The sequence below is a fragment of the Haemaphysalis longicornis genome, unplaced genomic scaffold (genome assembly GCF_048455015.1).
Source record: "Haemaphysalis longicornis isolate Haplotype H1 unplaced genomic scaffold, Haemaphysalis longicornis Haplotype H1 scaffold_5, whole genome shotgun sequence".
Taxonomy (NCBI): Eukaryota; Metazoa; Arthropoda; class Arachnida; order Ixodida; family Ixodidae; genus Haemaphysalis; species Haemaphysalis longicornis.
In genome coordinates this window covers 11014195-11041325 of record NW_027526385.1, presented here as the reverse complement: position 1 = coordinate 11041325, position 27131 = coordinate 11014195, and the positions used below count along the sequence as shown (strand labels likewise).

At 46.3% G+C, this 27131-nt stretch overlaps 1 protein-coding gene across 1 annotated transcript; it reads left to right on the top strand.

Annotated features, from left to right (window-relative positions):
* Nucleotides 1-5499: 5499 nt before the first annotated feature.
* On the top strand, nucleotides 5500-25627 carry LOC144139041 (uncharacterized). Its single transcript, XM_077671531.1, has 6 exons — nucleotides 5500-5596; nucleotides 15637-15785; nucleotides 19615-19662; nucleotides 19789-19824; nucleotides 21245-21398; nucleotides 25513-25627. The coding sequence occupies exons 1-6, from the start codon at nucleotides 5518-5520 to the stop codon at nucleotides 25548-25550; spliced, it is 504 nt and encodes a 167-aa protein (XP_077527657.1). The 5' UTR covers nucleotides 5500-5517; the 3' UTR covers nucleotides 25551-25627.
* Nucleotides 25628-27131: the final 1504 nt, after the last annotated feature.

Here is a 27131-nt window from a genome sequence, read left to right as displayed (position 1 = left end):
CAACGACGGCGCGGACTACGGACGTCAACGCGGGTGACATCGTGAGTTACTGAAATGCTTTGCATTTAAAACAGCGTCCAGGTTCCGTTGAAGAGAAGCGTTCAGCACTGTTTGCAAAATGAAACCCCGTCGACCGAGTAATGCTAGTTCTTTAGAAAATATCTTAACACCGAAACGAAGGTCTGGTTTCTTTATTTATATATACGTTTGTCACGTGATTGGTTGCTTTCGATCGATTTAAATACTAAAGGAAGACCAGCTGTGTTATGTTGTGTGGGAATTGTCGCAGCCGGAGACACAAACTGTATATTAGGGTGCCTTGATGCGTGCACGGGCATCATGGCACCCTAATGTAGGCTTCGATAAGCGCCATTTACGCACAACACACCGGTGATAGGTGAAGAGAGTACGCCACTGCGAAGCGCACGTCAACAACGTACAGGTGATGAGTGGAGAGAGTGCACCCAAGCTACCTGTAGCTGTATTCACACTAAGAGGTTTCCTCGTGTATGGGCTGGGTCTACGCACGCATAGATCTAATGGAAACTTGCGTATAATAGCTCCCCTGTAAAAGGTATACGCCGTAAAAATACCGTTATTTGTCGACGTTTGGGCCGAATTTTCTCACGACATGGAGAGATGTGGGCATTTGTCCGAAACGTCTGTTATCTATTATTGAGAGCCGTTGGCTTGGTTCAACTGAAATAACTTGTTTTTATTTAACTGTTTATATTTACACGGTGGCTCGCGCGGCCCATCGGGGAGCGCTCTTCTTGCTCTCTGCGGCGGCGGTGCGCGGGTGCGGCTTCCGCTCGCCTGCTCATCGCACCTGGAGCAGCTCGGTTGGCTCGGTGGCGTCATCCCGCGGAGGCGCCGCGTACATTCGGCCATCCTGCATTAACGACCGTCCCGGTCGGAACTTTTGTCTTCGTCCGATTCTGAGCTTTCCGAGTCGATGTGCTTCGCCTACAGTTGTCGTTGGGAGCAAGATGTCATCCATGTAGGCGAGTGCCACAGAGTAACGCAGAGGTCCCAGAACCGCGTTGATCATCCGCTGGAATACCGCTGGGGCGTTGGCCAACCCAAACGGCATCCGGACGAACTCGTAGTGCCCGTCAGGGGTGACGAACGCTGTCTTGTGTCTGGACTCCTTTTCCATGGGGATCTGGTAATAACCAGACGCCAAGTCGAGACTCGTGAAGAAGCACTTTCCGCGGAGGCGGTCCAGCTGATCATCAATTAGTGGCAACGGGTACCTGTCCTTTTTCGTCACACGGTTAAGTGCACGGTAGTCGACACAAATCCTCAGTTCTCCTGTCTTCTTTCGCACGAGGAGAATAGGGCTGGCGTGGTCGGAAGTCGAGTCGACAACGATTCCCGCTTGCTTCAGTTCTTCGATCATCTCTTTCGTGTGAGCCCTCTCTGCGAAGGAAAGTCGGTAGGGACGCAATCTCACTGGCTCATCTGTCGTCAACTCGATCTTCATTTCCGCTGCACTGGTCTGCCCGATCTCCGAAATGTTGCGTGCGAAGCAATCACGATACTCGTCGATAAGGCATTCCAGCATTTTTCGCTGGTGCGGAGTGACGGCAGGTCCAGTTTTTATCTCTTCGCGTGGCATCGGCTGTCGCTGAGCGACGTGGACGTTTATTTCTCGCTCCGGCATGTCGTCTGGATAGCAGATTTCCGCTCGTGCTACCCGCTCGTGTTCCTTGATGTCCAAGTCATGGTTTGACATGTTCATGATGGGTAGTCGTGTCTCGTACGCCTCGTCGACAGTTACGACGCAGCGTGGTATGCAGTGCTCACGTCCTTCCTGACACCTGAATTGTGCGTCGACAAACACATCTGTGCTGGGCATGCTACCCGTGGCGTAGAGCTTGACGAATCCCACAAACTTCGGCGGGACAACGGTTGACTCCTTGGCCCACAGGCAGACTGAACGTTGGGGCAGATCGGGGATCTCAATGGAACGCAGCGTGTCGTCGGTTTCGTGGACGTTCTCGCGCTCCTCAAAAATCCTGACTGTCTGTCGCCGCCTTACAATCGTTACGTGAGGCTGTTCCGTGAACGGCTGCCCAACAAGTAGTGGTATGGACTGCGAGCTGCTTGGTACCACGTACAGATGAACGTCAGCTGTCGCTTGGTCGACCGTGATGGTAGCACTTGCTTCGCCGCAAGGCGTCACACATCCCGATCCATACCCTCCAATAGAGAGTGGTTCTTTGAGTTTCGTGTAGGAGATTTCCAGCCGTTCTGCATCTTCCTGACGTAGGGTTACGCACTGGCTCCCCAAGTCGACGTAGGCACGTATTTCATGTCCGTTCAGTTTCGCTGGCATGAAATATTTCTCGTTCACTGCTTCGGTAGCGCGGAAGTCGGATTTCACAACGTTTTGAGCGACGCGCGGCTCTCGTTCCTTCTTCGCTCTGCAGTCTCTCGTTTCGTGGCCCACTCGTCCGCAAGCGCCGCATCGCGCTTTTCGTTGGGGAGAGGGGCAATGGAGAGACAAATGGCCGTATTCGTTGCAGTTGAAGCACAGCGGTTCCCCTTTCTCGTTGGAGAGAGGCTTCTTCCTCTGTCTGCGTGAGAGGGAGTCTCGGCGATCGTCGGCCATGTTGGCTCCGGTTGCCTTGGTAAGGTGATCGGCCCCTTCGAAGAGCCCCTTTTGATAGTCGGTGGTGGTGAAATGCTTGGCGTTTTGGCGGGAAGCCGACGAAACTACGTTTCCTAGACGATCTTCTAGACGCTTGAGACAGTGAAGCAATTCTTCGGGAGTATCGTACGTGCGAACGCTCACTGCTCGAATTGTGTCTGGATCGTTCAGGCCGGTGATGATGTACTCGACACAGCCTTTGTCACTGATATTACACCGGCGAGCCTTGGCGAGCTTGTCGTAGTAATAAGATTCGATGGGCTCACCTCGCTTGCGACAACGGGCTTCCATTTCACGGTGGAGGCGTTGCATTCCTGATGTCGACGGAAATGCACGCTTTAGTTCGTCTTTCCACTGCACCCACGTTTTGTCCACTGATGACAGGGAATCGTACCAGGTCTTGGCCGGGCCTTCCAATCTGCATAGTGCGTTGCAGGAGGTCAGCCTGTCCGACCAACCGTAAATGTCAGCCAAATCGTCGACTCGCCGAATCCACGTGTCGACGGTCGAGCAGCCTGATGAAAGGGGATCGAACGATGGCACCAGACGCGAGGTCTCTGCCGCGGGCGTAACGGGCGTGGCAGGCGTCTGTTGCGTTTGAAGGAGCGCCATACCGTTTATCGCTTCCCTCACGGCTGCCTGTACAGCTGCTTGGATGATGGCTGCCATGTCCATCGCCGGCTGTGGTGTCGTGGAGTCACTCGGGACTTCGTTTTCGGATCTCGTGTCGCTGCGCGCCCCGTCGTCACCGCTGGCCTGGTTCGCGCCATCTTCGTTCGTTGTCGCTGAAGATGCTGCGCTTCGCGTCACAGGCCCCATCATAACTGCTGGGCGGCTTCTCACGTTCGGACGTTGTGATTTGATCCCTCTTCTGAACTGTTATCTATTATTGAGAGCCGTTGGCTTGGTTCAACTGAAATAACTTGTTTTTATTTAACTGTTTATATTTACACGGTGGCTCGCGCGGCCCATCGGGGAGCGCTCTTCTTGCTCTCTGCGGCGGCGGTGCGCGGGTGCGGCTTCCGCTCGCCTGCTCATCGCACCTGGAGCAGCTCGGTTGGCTCGGTGGCGTCATCCCGCGGAGGCGCCGCGTACACGTCAATTACCAGGAAGCACGGCAAATTATGGTTTCCGTTGCTAAACGACAAGGGGGCTTTGTCACGTTTCTGTTAGATCTTGTTTCTTTGGACTGTGGGTTGCTGTGTTGAAGATCTTAATTTTTTATTGCGCATTTGTCTGGATCTGGTGATTTTGTCGCGGCAATATCTTTCCTTATAAAATTTAATTCCTCATAACTTTTAGTCCCCTAAAACGACTTTGTGAACTTAGGCTAACCTATGTTTTTAGGAGTGGACTAAAGCACCTAGTCCTACTGGTCGTCACGCAGTCAGTGCTTTCTGCCATTTTCTCGGTGTGTGTTATTACAATCTAAAGTAGTAGAATCTAAAACTGTATGCAAATCAAATGGTGAAAGAAATTGTTAATGTTGGAAGGCTTATAGCTTCGACTAAGAATCTGGGCACGAAGACGATACACAGCAGGCGCAACGTCAGTTTGTATTTTCGGTTTGAAGGAAAACCATGAAATAAAGCAGTGGCTGACCTGGACGGCCCCTTTTACAGGGCATATGTCAGGGTTCTTCTAGGACGTTCGTTTGCAAAATGGGGTAAGCATAGCTGGGCTGGTTAATGAGTCGTTCGAAGGGGACAATGCCTGCCATGTTTCCCCCCGATGTGCCACTACCAGGTAACAGTAGGAAATTACAATTGGTCATAAATAGAAGCCGCATTAAAAGTTTCGCTACTAATGGGTAGCATCCTTTGCGAGCACCCCACAGCCATGACTGTGTAACGCCCTGGATTTCCGCAAAAACGCATAATTGTCAGAAGTAACATTCTTAATCATTATAATAGCGCAAATAGAGAAAATTGGTGCAAAAAAATTTTGAAAAAAGAAAATTAAGAAAAAATAAACAGATAAAGATTTTACATGGAGAGAGGTGGGCATTTGTCCGAAACGTCAATTACCAGGAAGCACGACAAATTATGGTTTCCGTTGCTAAACGACAAGGGGGCTTTGTCACGTTTCTGTTAGATCTTGTTTCTTTGGACGAATTCTAGAATATTCATCAGATACATTTCCTCCATAAACTGAAGACTAATCGAAAAACTCTCGCAGAAGAACGTTCGAAGCACGGATAAAAATTACAAAAAACGGACCAACCCGGCACTATATCTTGCACCTACGGAAAAATCCAAAGTGGCGAAGCAGTCGCCCTAAACCGCCATAATTTTATAAATTTACGTCATTGGCGAGAAAACAAAACAAAAATAAAAAGAACAAAAGCCAAGCGTTCTTGGCTACTTATAGCCTAATCCGCAGGCTGTAAACAACTCACACTCTAGGCAGGTGCTATAAGAATGCTACTGACTAGTAGAAAAATTGCTGAATTTCTGCAGCTTTTTTGATGGTTGATGTGCTCGCCAAGGATTCCGGGAGCTCTTTTAAGTCGGAGCTCTTATATTGTGTGCTTCAAGTACCAAGTTTGAACTTTTACCAGAAAAATGATTTTTTAACAGCAGCCGACACGTGGGGCAGACTAAAATACCACAAGGTCTTAACAGAACAGAAAAGATTGCGGTCTTACATTTAGCCTGACGTAATGCTGTAGGACGTTGCAAAGGCATGAAAACTCCAGTAACACTCTGCGCCGACATGCGCTAAAATTGTACTCTAGCAGCTGAGGCAGAGAGGGTGCATGAGTACATACATCTAGTTTATGCATGGTCATGTGTATCGGTTAAACTATAATATTAACATCTGTTTTCTTTCTCTTGCAGTGCTTGCAAACAACAGGAGCCATGACAAAAATATGGTTTCTGTTATTGAGTGCATTTAGGGATTTTGTGAAGTTCGCGTTACATCTTGTCTCCCCGGCCTGTAAGTAGTTTTGAGCACCGTCATTTTGTATAGGTTACTACTGTTAGTTTTTGATCAAAGTAACGATTACGCCGGTTAAGGAATGGTTCCTGTTGCTGTTTGGGTAGTGTTAGTAAAGCTCGTAAGATTAGCCAGCGAGGCAGCTGCATGTTAGCAGGCAAGGTACTTTGGTTTACTACGAAAGGCATTATGATATAGAGATGGTATAGAGGCTATAATGGAGGAACTATGGTAGGTTGAGATGGCGAGCTTATAAAAATACACTCAAAGATTCGTCTAAAAAGTATTCCTACAGCATCCTACCAACCTGCACACCATTGTGGTTACCATCTTACCACTCAACTAGAGCGGTTCGATCGAATAAATCATAAAAGTACAACGTGGGAAGGGAGCCTTCTATGCCTCAGCAATAAATCTGAATCTATGGTATTGTCAAAGGCCAGCAAAAATTCTCCACGCCGGTGATGTACATGATGGCAGGCGATTTTGAGTATATCCTTTTTTGAACACCGAACAACTCATAAATCAAGAGGGGCCAACAAAGACCGTGGGCTCCGAGAGGAAGGGAGCGAACCAAGTTGTTGTCACCGATTTGAAAGATACATTCTAGCTAAGCTGGTAGCAAGGTTTTGTGGCACGGCATCGAGGTCACCGAAACTCATCGGTACTTGGGAAGCAACCTTCTGGCGGGTTACGGCTGTCTTACACCTGTTTCACCATGTTCGCACAAGGATGCCTGTTGAGGGATCCTCTTCTAAACGTCAGCGACAGAAAGTGGTCCTCCATCTGGGAAGTTGGAGGTTTCGCGCAGTCAAACAAGCCACTTTCCTCTACAGCCGAGGGTTACGTCAATGGTCGGTGCCCCGATTCAACAACGCCACGGTTCGTACGTTTAAGCACGGAATGACAAACCTACAAAGAGGTCTTTATTAGACAGGTTGCAGACTTCTCGTTGGCTGCTTCAGGTAAAGCTGCTGTTAGAGAAGACACAGCACATCGGTAGCATGCAGTCTGTCAACGGGCGTGACGGTCATCGTTATGGGACCAGGCTTGCTACTCAAGATGGCTTTGAGCGATGGTTTGCTGACTCTCAGTTAAGGGTTTCCTCCAGATTTCTGTACAGATGTGTGATCTCGTCGTGTGCTCGGTCTGAGCGTGTTTGTTAGACATTTGTTAGAAGGCGCATTATTAGACATTAAACTGCGCTTTGATACGGTCAATGCATAAAAAATACAGTCACTGTCGCTAAATTAGTCTGAATGGTGAAATTGTTTCTGGCTTTTGTTTGTTTGTAAGTTATGTGCGCACATTTTAAACATTAAACAAACAGGCAGTGTTTTGGTAAGTATAGCCGTTGACAACTTACGAGTTCAATAAAATAATATTGAATTAACAGCGTGGAGGTGGCTATTTGCGTGACGAGAAAATTCGAAGCATTACGAGCTGAAGAGGCTGATTAACAGCCAGATTGATACTGCAATGTTTTTTTTTGCGCTGTAGCAGAATGAAAAGAAAATATACGCAATTTGAGTTAAACAGTATACAAGAAACACGGGTGGGGATATTAGTATATTCGACCCAAGATACACGGAAGGAGTGTACAGGATACTTGGCACACAAGTGGATGAACCTATTACGTAGCTTATACCAAAGTAAAATAGACCAACGCATCATAAAAATATCGACACAAATACAGTAGACTCTCGATAAATGGAAATCGCTTAAACGGATTGCCGCTTAAACGGAACAGTAGCCTTAAGGTTGGTTGGTTTTGTATTCAGCTAACGTAAAAAAACTCTCGGTAATCGGAAATAAAATTTCGGCGTCACCTTGTAAACGGAACTAGAAATTCAACTTCTTGTGAAAACCACTGGCATGAAAATCCGCTTTTTACACTTCTGGCTGATTCGTTTTTTTTATTCCTCCGTGTTGTTTTGCCACGTTGACCTCGTAAGCCTCGTCTCGTTTGTGGTCATCCCTGTTAGCGCAATGAATGCAACATCGTAGTTCTTGTTCCAGTCGTTCGGTCTCGATTCTCGATTCAAGACGCCGAGATTACAGGGCTCAGCTCCTGCCGCCGCGTTCGTGCCATCGTGTTGCTATTCGCGCTTCATTACCGCATTGCCGTCATCTAAATTCGTCGGCTCGTGAGCACTCGCTAAGTTGGGGCCTTTAGCTTCCATGAAGATGCAGTTGCAAGAACTCAAAAAAAAAAAAAAAATGATGCAATTTGTAGTGCACAGCGGCTCATTGTTGCCAAATCAACTTTGTGAATGCTGTGCCTAAACCTCGTGTAGTTTTCTTGCTCTCTGAAAAACTGTCAGCTACATTCACCTTCTAGTGCTTAGAGTTTTATGAAAGAGTGTACGCGCATAAATCAGCACTTTCACGCATGTATCTCAGTAAACGGAAGTCCTGTTAAACGGAACTAATTTTTTCGGTCCCTTGAAGTTCCCTTTATCGAGAGTCTAGTGTAGTTACAATGCGTCATCACAAGAAAGCGGCCACGTATCTGCTTAGTTCCCTGGAATTATTGTTGAAATACGATAGTCGTCTGCTGCCTCTGCCACGTACTTTTCTTCGCTCTCCGACCCAAACCCTCACGCTCTTCCTTTACCAAATCACCCCTTTCACACTGAATTAAATTACGCTTCGTTGAATGCAATTTAAATTTCCTGTCTTTGCCCTGCTGACACACCATGTGTTGGGACAGCAGAGCACTATAGGCGGCCGCCTTGTCGTCCTAGCTCACTCGCTGGAACCAAGCATATCGCCACGGCGTTACGGTTTAGCCTGTCATGGTCCCTTCGTCGCGGCATAACGCATAGGCTTCGAAAGCCAAGCGGTTTATGTAGTCATAAGCGCACGAAACTCGTGAACCGCTGGCGCTTAGCAGTGGCTTAGCTCGGCTATGCTAGGATATACGTAGCGTGGGCTAAGGTTCAGCTGGTTATTATTAGCTTTCCTGGTTGTCTAGGATTAGCTGATGCTTATCATCCAATCCAAATCCAATCCAAATCCAATACGATTCAATCCAATCCAAAACCAATCTAATCAAATCAAATTCGATGCAATTCAATCCTCGCGCTCGCGCAAAATTCGGCAGTGCAACGCCGGCACGTGCGGGGCGAAAAGCACAGAGAACAGAACTCCCGCTGGCGTAGTTTCAGGCAGGGGGCGGGCGAGCATTGCGAAGGCGGGAAATTTGAATTGCATTTAGTGGTAACAGTGAGCGGATAACAGCGCTGCAGCCCATTATGGCGAGTCACTGCTCTGTACTTCCGAAAGCCTTCACAATGAGTGGAACGGCTTTAAGTTTTTAAATTCTCCTTCTGGTTCTGCCGGGAACAGCACAAGCGGGACCTCTTTTCTTCTTAAGCTAGCTTTTATCTTACACGGGCTGGAGCCTTTCTGCGCTATTTGTAACCCGTTGTTCTTTCACTTGTTATTTCATAGGCAGTCCAACTGGTACTGTAAAATAAAATAACGTGGTAACTACTGTTAAGTAGTTGTTTTGCCCCAAATGTGCCCGAGCCTTCCTTTGCGTTTACACGTAGGACTTACGCCAGTAGTTTCAGTTGTTTGTAACGGTTCTACGTATACAGGGTGTTTTAGGGAAGACTAAGTAATTTAAAAAAAAAATAGGCTTTAGAAAGTAAAATGGTTTTTCTTGCGCGAAGGCAGTAGGGGCCGTGGCTGCGCTATAAAACGCGTGCCATGTGCTATTTAGAGAAATAATTAACAAGAACTTGTTAATTACCTTTTTAATTATTTTACTTAGGTGTTTGATTGTACTGAGGAAATTTCGAGGATCCATTATCAATGATTAAATTTTGAAAATTGTAATTGCGTGCAGGGGCCCTACTCTCGACTTTTTTTTCTGGTTGGCTTTCAATTTTGGTTACGTGCTTTGGGGTGACAGCGGTTTTGTGGGCTTTCGTCATTTTGACGTTTCATCACGTTTACTGGCACCAGTTCTAAAGTTTGCCTTATTTCTCTTTACTGGATAATTCTTGGCCGGCAACAAAAAACTAGACAAAATACAGTGGACATGAAAACGTAGGCCGGTCTTTGCTATTAAACGAAAATACGGATTGTATGTCACGCCCTCTTTGTGATTGGCGGAGAAGGCCAGACGAAATTTAAACAGTTGGCGGGAACGACCACGTGACACACTGGCAACTTCAACCTTCGTAAAAGAGACGTAGTGTTGCGTAACAGCTTGAACATGGCGGCTGCTGTCACCGTAAAATTTCACCGACCTTCGGCGCCGTGAAATCCCCGGGAATTTGCAACAGGCGAAGTTTGCCATGACACACGGTTTAAAGCATAGTTTTGACTGTTTCCAAGTCAGCGATCACGGAGCATACAAATAACGTGGAGTATTTTGGTTTTATGTTTGACAATATAAAATTATTTGTTTGGCGTAACAGTAACATAAGAGGGCACTACAAGCTACTGCGTGACAAAGAGAACCCAATGCATGCCATTCGTCCACACTTCTCCAAGTGAGCTCCTGGGTCGCATGACTGAACAGGAGAAAAATAACGAAGAAAACTGACTATTTTATTCATTACTGCGCTAATTGAAGTTGACCTTGACCAATGAGGGAATCGGCGGCATTGGTACCCTCCGGATTATCAGGAGTAGGGATTCGCTGTCCTTAAGCGTCATACAACCGATGGTCACGGCTGTCTTTTTTTAGGTGGTCACGCCATAAACTTGTAACATAGCAGCAGTCGATAGCGTGGTGGCGGCGGTGGCCGGGAAGGTGGTAACGCAACAAAGCGTGCATTGAAGTAGAGAGCTCAACTACGTCACTAAAAGCGATTGAAAGAAATCAACCGATACGGCAAAAAAGAGTGTGTGATGTTCTTTCGTTCAACATCCGCCTTTCGCCGCTTTTGGATCAACGTTACTCGATCGCCTTGTGGTGTTGATGCCAGTTTTGACCTGCAGGAATGTGTTGCCCTCACCAGCCTCAGCTCTTGTACAAATTTTTATAACATATGTGAAGTGTTTTGATATCTTTTATGTACCATATTTGATATCTTGGTTGTGATCTTTATGAGCAGAGCATCAAATTACACTGCATGTCGTCATACCTATACGTGCATCACGCCAGTGATCGTTTACATTGTGCTTACGCAAAAAAAAAAGACATGGCGAATTCCCTGTGAATTTATGCAGTCGAGATTAGGGCCCCAGAGCTACATTGCTCACAACCTCAGCTTCGGAGGTGATGCAACGGGCTCCGTGCGACAGCTGAGGGCCGAAAAGCCACGCCCACGCTCCACGTCACTTGGAGCTGTACACGTCACACGCCGACCGCTCTTTATCGTCGGCGTCATCTCCGCACGCAAACGGCGACAAAGACGCAACACTTTCCACTTGCTCCCTGTCCCCTTTCCCTCCTCCATCCCGCGCTCTTGCCCCCGCGTTTCACTCCTTTCACGATGAATTCAATAGAGTTTCGTTCATTGCAATTCGATGTTCCTACGTTCGGACACTGTACGCACACAGTGTGTTTCTACAGCGCACGTCTTTTTTTCTTCTGTTGTTCCTTGTTCTACCTAGAACAGCTCATATTGAATTGCGCTGGCATACTTAGACAAACTGGACGACAAAGGTACGGGGACGAAGCGCAATTTGAGTTCCAATTTGCGGTCCAGTTTGTCTTAGTATACCAGCGCAATTCAATATGAAGCTGGACCAACTAGCCCCATTCTATGTCCTTTGTCATAGCTCGAGGTCAGCTTTTTTAGAGGGGTGGTGTATTGGGCAACCCTCCTGTACATTTTTTTGTACATGGCCCAAAACTCCTAGCGCCCAAACTGAATATCAACAGAACAAAAACACGTTTGGGTTTGTGTAGGAATGAAACCCGGGTCTCCAGAATATGAGCCCAGTGCGTTACCACGGCACTATCCACCCTGCATGTCTCTTGTAGAAGACCGAGAGTTGGCTTACTGCGTGCAAAACCAGAAGTGCAAGTAAAGTCACGTGAGCAGAACAAGTGCACTCAAGACACAGGAAGCTCTGATTCTGTTGCTTGAAGTGTGGTCATTAGGCCTTCTGAAGTAATTCGCACCGAAACACGAAGAAATGAATGCGAAGAAAGCGGCACAATCACGGAATAGAAGTATATAGGTCTGCGTAAGTATCGCTAGGATTTTGTCTTACAAGCACACCCAAAAGCTCGGGGAACTCGAAGTAAAGGACAGGGGTTAATCGACCAGCCTTGGGGGGAAGAGCGAATTGATCAGCAACTCGAAGGACACATGTTAATCGACCTGATTTAGGGGAAATTCCTTTGTAGCCGGACGGCTCCATTGAGGTGGATGTCAAAATATTGCTTTCAGGACGTCTTGCCGACATTCCGGGACGTTCCACTTTCGTATCAAACTAATTATCTCTGTCAAGATAGGACGAAGAGGGCTGTCCTTGAGGAGCCACAGGGACAGGAGTCGAAACCTGAACCGTTGATTGCATAACAAAATACAAGCTTCCGTCCTCGTTGTAAGTAGAGTTCTGGACGATGGATTTCTCGAAGCGGACATGACAGTTTGGGCCAATGAAGTCCGCGCGCATGATCTCTGGCAGTTGCGGGTGCAGATTGCGAACACCTCGGCTGCTGGAAAGCAGACAAGGGTAAAGACAGAACCTGCGCCACTTACTCTGTATGTACCGACAACAGATTCAATATTTGTTCAGTTACCGACAGCATCATTTGGCCGGAAACCTCAGGCAAGACGTCTTTCAAAGCAATGTAGCTATGTCTTTCTCTAGAGAAGCTTCATGTGATGGGGTTTGACGGGCGACTGCCCCTGCGTACCCATACGTCCTCTCTTTCGCTATAGCTTTTGCTCCCTTGCCAGAAGATCGCCGCCTTTTGAACGCTTCCAGAACACTAATTTAAGATGCGCGAGCTAGGCAATTTGAGTAGTCGGCTGGAGGCGCAGCTCCGCAAAGGCGGCAAGAGACTTCATCAGCAGAACGGAAGCTAGCCAAGTGCTCGCCCCCACAATGGCCGAAGCGGGTAGAGGATTAGCTCGACCCTGTTGTGTGACGGAAACGCTGGAAGTTGCGGCATTGGCGAGGACAGGGAGATAAAGGCTCAACCCTAGAGATCGAAGCCAGACCTTGATTTTCGACGGACATGAAGTACCAGCAAACGTATACGATTTCCGGTTCAGTTGGCATGCCAGTGTTACCAACCAAACGGGAGCAGTTAGACACGGAGATTACCCCAGTATCCAGCATTCGCTCTAGCATTTCACTTAAACATATGTCCACGTAAACACCGCGGACAACTTTTATTGTGCATGAATAGTGGGAGGGCACAAAAGGGCTCACCGGGAACGACCCAAATTCCTGCATTTGAGAAGGTCGGCCAAGCCGGACTTGTCTGAGGATTTGCGGATGGCTCCGCCCTTTTCATACGGTCTCACCTTCTGCACGTTCTCGTAGTTCTCGCTTACCACTTGATCTTTTTGAATTGTTTTGAAGTTTTTTAGCGTGATCGCACCGCCCTTCATATTGGCCAAAGACACTGGAACACCGGTCACCCCTTTCCGCAGGAAGGGGTTCAGAGGCACACCCTGCGCCGAGAAGCTAGCTAACCAGGGAGGTTTTCTCTGGCCGGGAGAGGAAAAAGACATTGCAAACGCCTATCCTTGAACACGGGTAGGGAACAAAAATTGAAACTAAACGAGCAAGCTACCAGAAAATTCGCCAACCCCAAATAAAATCCCCACATAACGTATCTATAGTTTCGCGTGCACGCCCCCCTCCTCTCTCCTCCTACCACTTTCCGCACGTGCACGCATAAACCGGCAACCGCTTATATGCGCGTGCTTAAACGTGAAAGACACCGGCAAATAACAGGAGTGAAAGAGGGGTTGGCGGTGGCGGAAAGGAACGCCGGAGGGGCGTCCTGTAAAGCGGCTTCACCGGAATAAAAGCTGGGGGGGGGGGGGGGGAGGGGTTAGTAGACATATACTGCTTTGCAGTTAAAAAAGTTGCGCGTTAGAATTATGAAAATGCAGTAATATAAATGAACGAGGGCGCCTTATATCTGTGGTATGGTATCTTAGCCTGTCGTTGCAAACATTTCATACAATAATAAAAAAAAGCTTCTGTTTCGCAAAGATCGCTTATATGCAACCGTTCAGGTATACACGAACGGCAAGGAATTCCAAATGCTTCAATTATCCAAAACTAAAAAAAAATGCGTCTATATAGACACGCAGACGGAGTGGAATGCGGACGTGGGCAAGTGCGTCCACAATTTTTTATTTATTTATTTTACCATCAGGACCAAGGGAATTACAGAGGGGAGTGAATATACAGGGTGATCAAAGTGAAGTCGACAGAGTTTTTTTTTTCAATTAGGCGTTTATTTTAACGTGAAGACCATTTCTCCAGTGAGGTTTTGCGCCCAGGGGGAAACGGAATGACGAGCTAATTATTGATATCGGTTAACTAAACTTGATTAATTACCTTTTTAGCAGCTGCAGTAAGCAAGCATATTTGTATTGAGAAGTTCGACGCAATCGGGTTTCCACGCAGTACCATTTGGCAGAATTCTTCTAGCGCATACGTATGCCGAGATATCGAACTGCGAAGTTTAATTGCCTTTTGCATGATTACGCATGCTAGACAGTGACGACGGGCGCGAAGCTCCTCCCCTTTTATCTGTTTCGATAGCGGTTCCGAGCACTGCAGATTGCGATAGTGCCAGCCGAGACTGAAAGGGTGGCAGTTATCAATTTTTGCTATGCCTCCACTGCGTTGTCGAACTAAACACCGTGCACAGCAGTCACGTCACAAAGGGGAGGAGCTTTGTGTCGGTCTTCACCGTCTTGCATTCGTAATCATGCGAACGGCAATAAAACTTCGCAGTTCGATATCTCGGAGTACGGATGCGCTAGAAGAATTCTGCCAAGTGGAACTGCGTGGAAACACTATTGCCTCTAACTTTTCAATACAAACATACCTCCTTACTGCAGCCTGTAAAAAGTAATTAATCAATTTTAGTTAATTAGGCAACCAACATCACTAGTTACCACCTCATTGTGTGTCCCCCCTGGCGCATAACCTCACTGTAGCGGTGGTCTTCACGAACATCTCAGCGTTTAATTTAAAAAATACCTGTCGACCTAACTTTGATCCCCCTGTACATTTGTATTGGGAGCAAACAAACAATAAAAAAAATTCCCTCGCACTTCCCCTAGGGGGAGAGTGTGTAAGTGCGAATGCCCTCCCGCTCTCCCGCCCGAAGTGGAGAGGAGGCGCCCAACACCCGCAGTCACTCAGCGGAGAGAGGAGGAGGAGAGTAGCGCCCGCCGTTACGGCGAGGGCTACACGAGCGCCCTCACGCGTCGGAATGCGGAGCGCCCGCTACGCGAGCGAGAGCTCTCCCGCACGAAGTGGAGAGGAGGCGCCCAACACCCGCAGTCACTGAGCGGAGAGAGGAGGAGGAGAGTAGCGCGCGCCCATCTCCCCCCGTTGCTAGGGAAGACGAGGAGCGCGCGCACCCGCAGCTGTTGCTATGCGGACGACGGCGGCGGACGATTCAGGCTCGCTTAAGAAGTGCATTCGCACTTAAAAATAGCAGTAACAACTGCGTAGGTTAAAGTTACACATTTGGTCGCATTGTTAACTAATGCAATGCGGAACAGTTCGTTATCTTGAATGCCAACAACTGGGCAGGGGGGGGGGGGAGGGGGGATTCGGCAATTCCTTAGATGTACGAGGAATGTATGAGTGGAAGCAAGGGTTTTTAAGCATGTAATGACGCCTACTTCTTAAAAGTCATCAGCGCTGGATGAAACATGTGAAGGCAGGGAATGAAGGGCTATACGCTGAAAGAAAGTGTGGTAAAAATTTTATAAAACAAGCAAAGCCGTACGTATTCGTGAGGAGTAGCAAGGTAAGCTAACTGCAAGGAATTTCTTATATTTGTTGCACTAGCTTTAAGTAGGTTTCTATCGGGTGTTCCAAGTTAATAAAATCGTGTGATTGTTTTTCATCTCCAGCCAAAATGACAGTGGCCGGACTACTAAGCTTATTGCAACAAAACCAGGCCCACACAACAAACTTTGAAAGCAGGATGCTGCATGACGGGCCAAATGGATGCAAGGACAAATGGAATGTTACAATTCCTGAAAATGCCGGAATTAAACATGTAAGTTTTATATCTCTGAACGTGTAGAGCCTGACATATAAAAAAACATATAGGCCAGTCCCATTAATACAAAGTCCACAGGGACCGTAAAAACTTCGAAACAACCGAACTTCCAATGAAACAGTAAGCAAAATACCCGTATTGTCACTAGTCCGCAACACGTATCCCTTCTTAATTTTATTTAAAAGCTGGACTGATGTCGCCAATTCGAGCGTACGAAACGGGTTTACCCTGATAGGTGAGACTTATCGCTAAAATCGAAGCCTGAAGTGTCCGCTGCACAAACTGCTTACACGGTGCTGTGCGCAACAAAGAAGTTTGAGGGCCTGAAAAGCGAGATAGATGCTGCCGCTGGATCGAGTCTAAACTGAACTGTGGTGGTGCTGACATTATGCAAAGCACGGTGCTCTTTTGGCGGTAAAAATTTGGAATATTATTCATAAATTACGGTCACCCTGATGCTTTGTATACGAAAAATCTTCCAATAACCGATATAATTGGTTTTGTAGAGCGATTTTTTTTTTAAATTGCTGGGACTTGACCATCATTTTGAATTAACCGAGAATTCCCATTAAGCGACTTCGCATTATTCGGATTATTCTCATTAGTCCGCAACACGTCTCCCTTCTTGACTTTGCTCAAAATCTTGATTGACGTCGCCAATTCGAGCGTACGACACGGGTTTACGCTCGAATTGGCTCGAATGTACGGGTTTGAACCTTTACATTGGTACCGGTTCGAAGAAAGAATTCGACATTTCAATGTTAGCACTCTCAAATTGGTATACTCTATGCTAGAGCTTGAGATAATTTTGCACTCCCCTGGTGTAATTCAAGTGAACATCAAAAAATTCCTTTACAGCAACTTACCACAACCTAGAGTTAAAAGGACATTTGAATACTTTTTTCAACTTTTTTCTAAATACGAAATGCTTTCAGAGCGTTGCGAACGAGTGCATTCCGCACTTAGGGTGGGTGATCATAAAGAAACCCAGCCAAATATTACGGCTCTACACCGAGTAGCTAACGGTGAAATTTTCTCAAAATATCTACCTTCTCCTCCGGTCCTGGCGTTGGTTCGGGCGCTGTAACTAAGTCATTCGAGCTACCTGCCGGTTTACCTGCCGACTACCTGCTACATGGCTACCTGCCGGTTGTCTAGCAGTTGTAGCCATGAACGGATTCGATAGCCACGCTCAAGCAAACCGTAATAAAAGCATAGCAGCAACTGTAAGGAGTACCTACTGCAACGAACAAATCGTGCAGTGTCGCCTTGAGATAACTGTAGCTTTCGTGGTGCTTTTAGGTACGAAAAAAATATTGAAATATTTATTCAGATGTTTTGCAGGGTCCCTTTCATCCGGTCGTATAAATACTTGATGGTTTGAGCCCTGAATATTTTTTATAAAATAAATATTTTGAGCATTGTACATTTTGTCCACAAATATTATCACCAGCGTTTTGCAACACCGCTGCTACAAGTCGTGCTTTTACAGAAGCGAATGACAGCTTGGTACACTCTGAGAATTCGTGAATATGTTCACTCCCCCGAACTGCGAGCAAAAAAGTACGCCACGAGGTGACAATGCTTCGTTAGAGGTGATGGATATGAGCTTGTTTATTATGGGCAACAACGTTCATAAATAGAGTTGATCTAATAGATGCCGCAATATGCAGTTTACACTGAACTTCGTAGAATTGGAATTATGAAGGTTCTGTTACGGAGATTAGGAAATTCTTTAAACATGCAGGCGACGTCTTTCGTTGGGCAAAAGGAAACATTCTAGGCTCTGAATGAACAAAAATTTGCATTAGGCACTCATTCCAATGCTGCTTATATAACTTAGAAATTTCTCAAGATTTGCGATAACCTTGTACAGAAAGCTGGCGGAGGCCTGAGTGCCTGGGATTTCAGCGATGCGGTGTTGGAGGCTGTTGTTAGAGGTATTTACGCATTAATACATATGTTCTCAGCTTAACTACTGAATATACCTGCAGGTATAGTGTTGTATGGCTTATGGACATTTTGAAGCGCTATAGGAATATACAAACAGCACTGCTGTCTCAATGCCGTTTTTACACTTGTAAACTTGTATACCTGGCATAAAATACAGGTTCCTGTTGTTACAATCACTTGCAGCCATCAACTTTAAAACCAGCTGCTTAAACAACGATAGAAGTAATACCTCTCTGTTAATACACAGAAATGCTAGGATAATTAACCACTGCATATCAAGTAATAAAGGAGGAGGAATTAGGGTTGAATTGTTGAAAAGATGCCGGTAATGGGTGTGTTGCCATGTTGAATTAGTGATGTCGTGATGGAGTGCTTGATTCGACTCCTGGATGTTACTGCTGCCGGACCATATATTGGGGCAGCGCGCATACGACCGCTCTTGTTTCGTCGCTGGTATTGAGGTCAACACTTCGTGGTCTGGCCCATCACTTCAGCTTCGCTATCACAGCTCTTGATGGTCCCTTACCGCCGTAGCTGCTGCTCCGTTATCGCTTTAAAAGGTGATAGTCTTGAGCTACTAAACGCATATGGTTAGGTCTGTATCTCTGTCTGTCTGTCTGGCTGCCCTTCGATTCAGCCGCCCGGCCAAACGATGAACTCAATTCTTGAACGAGGCGTTTCTACAGGCAAAACTATTTGAAACTACTAAGACACCTTAGGCAGGCTTAACGGACCATGGAACGAGTAATATTAGGAGTAACTCTCAGGGACAGGAAACGAGCTACCTGGGTTTGAGAACCAAGTAGAGTAGAAGATATCATAGTTGAAGTAATGAAAAAGAAAGGAACTTGGGCCGGCCATGTAGTGAGGCGAAACGACAACCGGTGGACAATTAGGATAAAACAGTGGATACCAAGAGATTGGTCTACAATAAGGGGAAATCAGTAATCCGTTGGTCGGATGAAATAAGGAAATTGGGGCGTAGACTGTGTACCCGAGCAGCGCAGGACCGGAGTAGTTTGAGGTCAATGGAAGAAGCCTTCGTCCTGCAATGAACACAAACAGGGTGGTGATGATGATGATGACAATGAGGAGGATGAGGTGGCGGAGGCCTGGAGGCAATCAATATACTTGTCAACATGGTCGAGCAAAAAGAAAACCTTAGGCATATTCGAGGCAAGACATCAATCTGTAGCTGATATTCTCAGTGTCCTCTTAATAAAAGATATTCCGCTGCTTGATTTTTGCTGCAGAAAATAAGAAATACGCCCGAAAAACCATGTTTTGGCCGCAAAATGCAAAAATAGTTCACCGCACCTGTTCGGCGCGGCATTGTAAGAAATCCAACTGCAACGAAAGGTTTGAGTAGACGGTGCGCGATCAGTGAAACGCGAGATAATTGAAATGATTAGAGCGGATCTCCTCCGTTTGTATTGTGGAGAGGCGAGACGGCAGAGAAGAGGGTGAGAGGTGTCGGGAAATAGAGGAGAGGCATTTGTGTTGCCAAGGCGGCACAAGACTATCGTCTTTCAACATTTGCACCGCAACGAGCATATACGCGGCCAAATTTTGTATAGATATTTCACGTCCGTTGGCGATGGGTTGGTGATCTCATGGATCTCTGCCGCTTTGTCTTTCACCAAGGATAACAATAAGTAGGAAATCGTTGCATAACAAACACTAGTGTTACGACCTCACGCACGCCATTACGCACTGACACGACATGCCGAATCCTGCAAGTGTCTCCCTGAAGACTAAATCTATGTTTTTGCATGCAGTAGGGTTCAGTATAAGCTAGATATCCTTGAGTAACAGCAAATTTTGGTGGAAGAAATTAAGTAGTATTCTCGTGACTCTTATTTTGTACGTGCAGTGCGTCATACTTATGGATGGCTTCTGCAACACGAGGAGTTCACGCCACGTAAGTATCAGTTTAAGGTGGCAGTGGGTTTTGTTTCACGAAATGGCCTAATTAAAAGGTATATTGAAGAAACGTGTAGCTGTGATCTACTAAATATTACTTATGTTGTTTTCACAAATATAACAGCGCGCAAGTATGGGCTTCCTCCTGTCCGCTATCGTGGTAAGTGTGACATTCGTGGTAAACTTCTCGTGCAATACTCGATAGAAGCAGCAATAATTTAGGCTTCACCGAAATTTTGCATGCAAAGTGAAGACGAATATTTTTTTAAGCATTAGGTGTCTGAGAAGATGGATGCATAATTAAATTCTACATAGCAATATTACTGATAGTAATTTTTTAAAAATGCTCAAACATTCTCCGAACGGGACAGCCTTCCGTCTTTAAACAATTTCGTTTTTTCATATTACTCCAAGGGGAAAATACGCGGTTTTAAGTACCTTTCTCAGTACCAGAAATATATGAAATTGGAAGGCGCAAGTTGTTGGAATTAGAAGTACCGGGGATCCTGAAATGCAGCGGGCCAATAAAAATTAGGGATTACGCCTAATGCTCATGTGGTACTGGTAATCCAGTAATGTAAAAAAGAATAGTGCGTGATTTTAAGTGCAGAGCACTTTAGGTGCTCGCCTTGTCGTCCTAGCTCGCTTCTGGAACCAAGCATATCGCCACGGCGTAATGGTGTAGCCTGTCACGGTCCCTTCACCGCGGCGTAACCAAGAAGCTTCGAAAGCCAAGCGACTATGCCAGGATATACGTTGCGTGAGCTAAGGTTCACTGGGTTATTCTTAGCTCTCCTGGTTATCCTGGTTCTAGGACTAGCTGATTATCATGCTTACTGCTGCTTATCATCCAATCCAAATCATATCCAATTCAATCCAATCCAATCGTATCATATCCTATGCTATCCTATCCTCGCACTTGTGCAGCACGGCTCTCCAGGAGCTACGCGAAACTGCTAAACCTCGGCCACTGTAGTCAATCCAATCAAATCCAATTCAAGTAACGCTGTTGTTCGCGGCGTACCCAACAGGCTTCGAAAGCCAAGCGGTTTATATAGTCATAAGCGCTCGAAATTCGTGAAACGCTGGCGTTTCTCATACATCTTCCCGTTGTTTACCGCAAACTGTAGGCACATTTGAGGAAAAATATACGAATTAACCGGCAGCGCCCGCGTTCCTTTAGTTAAGGACGCCCGTTGGGTTGGTTTTTACGTAAGCGCCAAATGTGGCAGGGCAACGGCGGCACGTGCGGGGAGAAAAGCACAAAGAGAACAGAACTCCTGCTGGCGCAGTTTCAGGCAGGGGGCGCGCGAGCACTGCGAAGGCCGGAAATTTGCATTGCATGGGGTGGTAGCAGTAAGCGGATAACGGCGCTACAGCTCGTTATGGCGAATCACTGCTCTGCACTTCCGAGAGCTTTCACATTGAGTGAAACGGGTTTAATTTTTTAAAACCATATTTCTTCTTTATTTCCTTCTTTAAATCATGTCGCTTATTTGTGGAATTTTGTATTAAGCTGCATTATGACTGATGCCTTACAATACCTGTGATGATATTTCTTTCCTATGCCTGCCCTGTAGTGCTTCCTCAAAAATATACCAGTCATCAACGTGCCCGACCTACTGAAGGAAATATCCTGCACTACTCTGAAGAATGTGATTGCTGTTCTTGATGCAGGGAGGTTGGCACCTGTTCTGTCGGGTGCACTTAAGTTTTTGCAGCTATATCTCAACTGTGAGTATCCAAATGTTTTATGGTGGCGAAATTGTGTAGTACTAGTGGACCTATAATTGGATGGATAGCTTTGGAAGAGAAAATCAAATAGATTTAGCGTAGTGGTTCAAAAAGCATTACGGTATTCTGCCTACGATTTTTCTGTTTATAAACTTGCATTAGAAAACACTAGAGCACATTAGGTGTTATGTGTCGAATGCTTTAGCGATTATTGCAGGTGGTATGAAATGGGTCCCTTTTAAGAAGAAGGCATTAAATGGCCTACTGAGGTTAAAAGCGAGGCCCAGCGTTGGCGAAGGCGTCGGCGTCTGTAACTAGGAAAGGCTACCACGAGACCAGAAACGGTCCATAGCCCTAGCTTCATTCGCATTAATAAAAACACACTTAGAGAGACCACGCTGGTCGGCAATGACATGTGGAAATGCTGACAGGGCAACTCTGTATGTCAGAGCGATGTGAGGCAACAATTCAGCGCGACCTCCCGCCTCCCCCCCCCCCTCCCTCTCCTGGCGGACCCTTCGAAGCGATGCAACATGTGCAATTACTCGCAGCGTAATAATAAACTGCGCAACAGGCAGTACAGGGGCACTTATAGGTGTTCACTTAGACATTACCGCTTTCGCTTTAACGATGGCTGAGAAGCGCGTAGCTGTCATCGGAGTTGTTGAACGGGTCACCCATGTTCCCGGATCACTGTTCGGGCATTCACGCGAACGAAGTCTGTGTGTACTAGCATTATTGCCTTCTATGATTGCAGTACTCTCTCCAACCTGTAATTCACCAGCTGCTGGCCTTCTTGGAGTTTTAAAATGCAAAATGGCTGATTCCGCTTTGAGCAGGTGGTACGCAGCGCATGTTTAACTACCGCCACAATTATTTATGCTAGCTGGAATGCCGGCGTAAGGGGGTTTGGCTCGGACATGTAAAGCTAATTCCTTTGTAAAAAAAAATCACTGGACGATCGCATTACCGACATGAGGTGGTGACCTTAAGTGAGTCGTTAAACATTAAAAGTTGCTTGACATTACAAAGCCACTTTAGCAGCGTAACGACTAAAAACAGTTTTAGTTTTCTTGCGGATAGACGTAGTATTTTAATCCTTTACGCATAGTAGTTCAGCCCTTTACCAAGCCACTACCTCGCTTCCGGAGATAATGCTCCATATTGTGAGTACTCTCCCTTGCGCCTGCGGCATAGTGTCCGTACGCTTTCGCTCGGACACCTCAGCGTATTCAAAACGACCCTGCTGGAGAACCCCACACTGGGTTCCCACAGGTGAATATGTCAGGGGCCGCAAGATAGGTGTTAGGTTGTTAGGTCTCAGCTACTCCCGTCTAATTTGCTGACCAGATCGCTCTGGACACCGCTTACAGCAGCGACTAAGCGGGACTGTCACGTGGGGCGTGTCCAGAGATTTCGGGGTCCTTCTGTGATTGACGCGGGGACAACATGAGCTCGATGCGTACATTAGCTGTAACTTGAAATCCGAGCCCACAGATTGGCACAGCTATAATTCTTTTTTTTGTAGCCGTGTACCGCTGCCTATACTCACTATGAGCAGAAGAAAACCAAGAACCTCAAAATTCTTAAACAAGCCTTTGGGACGTATAAACTTAGTTTACCTCAACAAACCGTCATGCAATAGCAATAACCTCAATGATGCCTAAATAGCTTTAGGTACGTGAAAATTAGGTGTAACGTGGCAACCCGGGATAAAGTTTACCCTATTTTCGCTCGGAGATACTATCCAGGTGATAAGCAGAGCAGCACTATTCTTTTCGTAGCAGTGTGCTCGTACATTACCATATGTGAATAGCAAAAAACAAATATAACCCAAACTCAGTATACGCAGCTGTTGTAAAGGAAAAAAAAAATTAGCTAATAACGCGACGAACCGCACTCATGCTTTTTTTGCAATTGGACATATATCGACGTACTATCGCCCTGATTACTCCAGGAGAAACGCATTCGTAGCTAACGCATGAGTAAGCGCAACAATCGGAGTTGTCGCCGGCCCGGAAATAAAAATTCAAGTTGTTCAGTAGCTTTCAACAAACGTACGTAAGCTCTTAATGTTCGCATGGCCGTGACAGCCATCAACTTTTGCTTGGTTAGCCATGGTTGCACGCAGACAAACCGACAAAGCTTTCTCCTTGGACTATCCAGAATGTATACTGTTAACAATTAGAAGTCGTTATTCGATCTCACCACCCTTGAATTTCCCGGCTACCGGTCGTTGTTAGCCGTATGATTCAGCTTAGGAATTCGGCTTAGAGCTGCAAGCCCGGTACGACCATCTTTTCATCAACCGCTACATGAACGCATCCGTGTATTTCACGCACACCGCACACGCCGTGAACCTTGTGTAAAGGCTAGGCAATAAACTAACTTCGGCCATCCTCACATCACCATCTACTCGGCAGAAGACCAAGCCATTTCCCTAGCAATAACCTCTGGCGCATGAAATATATCCCAATACCGGCCGAGTCTCATGAGACATGGCGTACTTTCTCCTTCGGTGCATTTCTCAACCCGCCCTGCACATTCATTCGTCAAATAATCAACTTTATTTCCGAAATTCACGTCATATGCTTTCTTGGAGGGGTACGAAGCGGATTACCGGGTGACTCAGCAAATCAACCAGTCAGACTAGGTACTACGCCTCCCCTCTGCGCTGATATTTTGGCTCATTATTCAGACGAACGCAGGAAATACCCTTCGCCGCACCCGCACCTCACCCGGGCCGAGGCGACTACTTTTCGTCGTCTCCGAACTCATTCCTACCCTTATGGCACCCTCATTGAAGCCACGTACCCCACTTCGTCCACATCAACCCGAAAATTCTGCTTCTGAACCTTAGCTGTCTACTCCATGGCTCGGAAGTCGCAACACACCCAGTCCCTAACCCCTAATCCCCATCCAACCTAAGAGCACTGGGCCAGTAAGCTTACCAGCTCGCACCTCTCATCTCAGCGTCGGCTCGTGATGACGAGCGGGACGGCCATGACAGTGAAGCCCGGGGCAACCTCGACTAAGAGGCCCCTCACTGGGAAGGCGCGTTAATATGAGGGCTTGTTAAAAGAAAAATTTAATACGTCGAGTGTCTCTCGGCCTACTCTATTAGTACTTCGTCGGAGTAAGGAAATGAATTTTGGTGAGAACAATATCCCTCTGAATATTAGCTGTTCGCCCTAGAGTTTAGTTAAAGACACTTCAGGGTGGTTCCTTTAAATAAACCGCAATTAGTATTCTTCGGTCTCTTCACAAACGAAAATTCGTTTTTTAAAAGGTGTGGTGCTGCAGCCGAGGATAATCATGAGTTTACTAGAGCTTTATTACAGTTGTTTTCTTTCGTTTCACACTAATTTATTCGTATGCATGCGTGGAGTTTACATTGTGCAATAATAAGACACCATTTCATGGACGTAACTGGGCACGTCTGGATATAATTCCAGCAGCTTTCAAGCTTGCCAAACATTGAACGGGGTTATCAGAAAAACCGTTTCTTTTTTAAATGAAATATGAGCGCAACAAACCCACTGTAAACGTGCAATTTACTGGTTGCCTCTCAAACGATCGGAAACAGTTTTGAACCGCATAATTGTTCCGCTTATTTGGAATATTTACATTTTGTCGAAAAATGTGCTTGCCTGGCTGTATAGATACTTAATATAAAGTAAGAAAGTTAACTTGTATCTGTACAGCGACAGAAGGCAGGACAAGACTGAGCCTTCAGTAGGGTTGTTTGCGGATGTCCTGCAGGAGTAATAGTTTCCCAGGCGGTATTTATATGCAACGTGGAATTATAAAACATCAATATGATCCCAGTTTCTCAACCCTAGAAATAAAAAGCTGCACCGGCTGCGCAGTTTTAAACATCACCAGAAGTTAAGCTAGAGAATTCAAAGCATTGAAGGACTCTGGTTAACTGAAGAGAATATTGGTAACGAGAATGTGATTTTTAAAACATTAGAAAGAAAGCAAATGGGTAAAATAACATTGATTTTAAATGGTGGGAAGAATGGACGGAGAACCCGATCATTCAAACAATAATGCGAAAACATGTTTAAGCACTTGAATGTTGTCTTCTTATGTGTTCATTTTTTTTTTGCAGGTGATTCGTTTGTGGCAATACGGAATACGCAAGAGTGAAGCCTTCTGAGCGAATACTCCTTAAATGGATGATGACTGGGGTGGGCGAGTAGCGAAATAAAATACAAAGAATGAAAGGTGTAACATTTCCCTTAAGCTGTAAAAAAACACCTTCGTCTGGTTGGGGTTCACAGGGACACAGATTCACATTAGCGAGGTGTCAGGCCCCCGAAATTTAAACAAGCTCTGGAATAGCACCGCAAAAATTCCGCTGCAGCTATTTGTGCACGCGGTTGAAGAATGCGGAATTAGAAATGTTAAATTTTTGTGGAGCTGTGCTTTATTGTATTGTAACTGCCCAGGGCGCGGGTCTCCTAGGTTGCTGAGTTTTCATAAACACAAATAAAAGCGAAATACAGGAATGGCGGAAGTACACCAACGACGTGAACAAGCACTGCTGTGTAGCTAAGTTCCTCTCGAGAATGTTGCGTTATCTTGAAAACAACCCCACGCATGTGCAGCTCCCATTAACAGCTACGGGGTAGCATGCACTTCTCCACCCGTACCGCGAGAGCAGAAAACGATATTTTAATACATAATTCGGCAACTATGACTTGACCTTTCAAGTGCTCAGGTGACACACGGTACACGTCTAGCTCTGTCGGTGGGATTGATGCGCCACAACAGCTGCCTCTTAATACTTGGGACAACACAATATTTAAGTAGTTATGTAAAGGGCTTCATTTAGGAGTCACATTTGGTCTACGCGCATGTCTCATTAGGCGCCCCTGGTAAGCCTGCCGCCAACAAGTCGTATTCTTTCTCCACCCGCCGACTCAGTTGACCTGTCTCGTAGCTCCCAGAATTCGTGACGCCGTTCGACATCACCACACCGCCGGGCTGTGTCGCATCCTCGTTCGGTCTCGCATGATTCTGGTCACCCGTCGGGAAAACTAGGTCCTTAGTTTTTCTGCCGGATGTGGTGGGGACGATGATGTTTATTAACGGGTGGATCAAGCCGTGCGTGATATGCCGGTAAATGCTCCCTCGATCAACACCGTCTTTCGCGGGGAATCACCAGGAGTCACTTGATCAGCACCTTTTTGCCGCTATGCGCGGGAAATCACAAGAAACTGCATTACACGGAACAAGTCTACAATTCCCCAGAACGTCCACCGAACATAATATCGGTGATAGCAGGAGTTAGAGTTACCGCCCTTATTAACACCGTAGCTTCTATCGGAGAGCGGCAGCAATCGTGGACTTTTGGGGCCTTCTTCGAACGACCAAGCCAGCGGCTTTATGCCGAACAGTACGCACGGTGCCATTTCGCGAGTGAAGTAAGCCAAATAGGCGGCATATCGAGGGGCTCTTTCCCTGGCTAGATAGAGATGAGCAGAAAAAGAAAATAGTTCATAACAACCGCACCAAAATATTTTCGCGATGCATCGTTTCTCATTACTCATCGTTTCTCATCGTTTCTCAATCAATATGCTAATCAATCTCATTGAAATGTTCAACCGAGTACTGCATATAAGGGTGTTTGAGGCAGCTTTAGCCAGAGTTTAAAAATATGCCGATGCACTCGAAGATGACTGGACCAAATGCATGGTGCTCTATTTTGTGTGTACTCTGTCACGC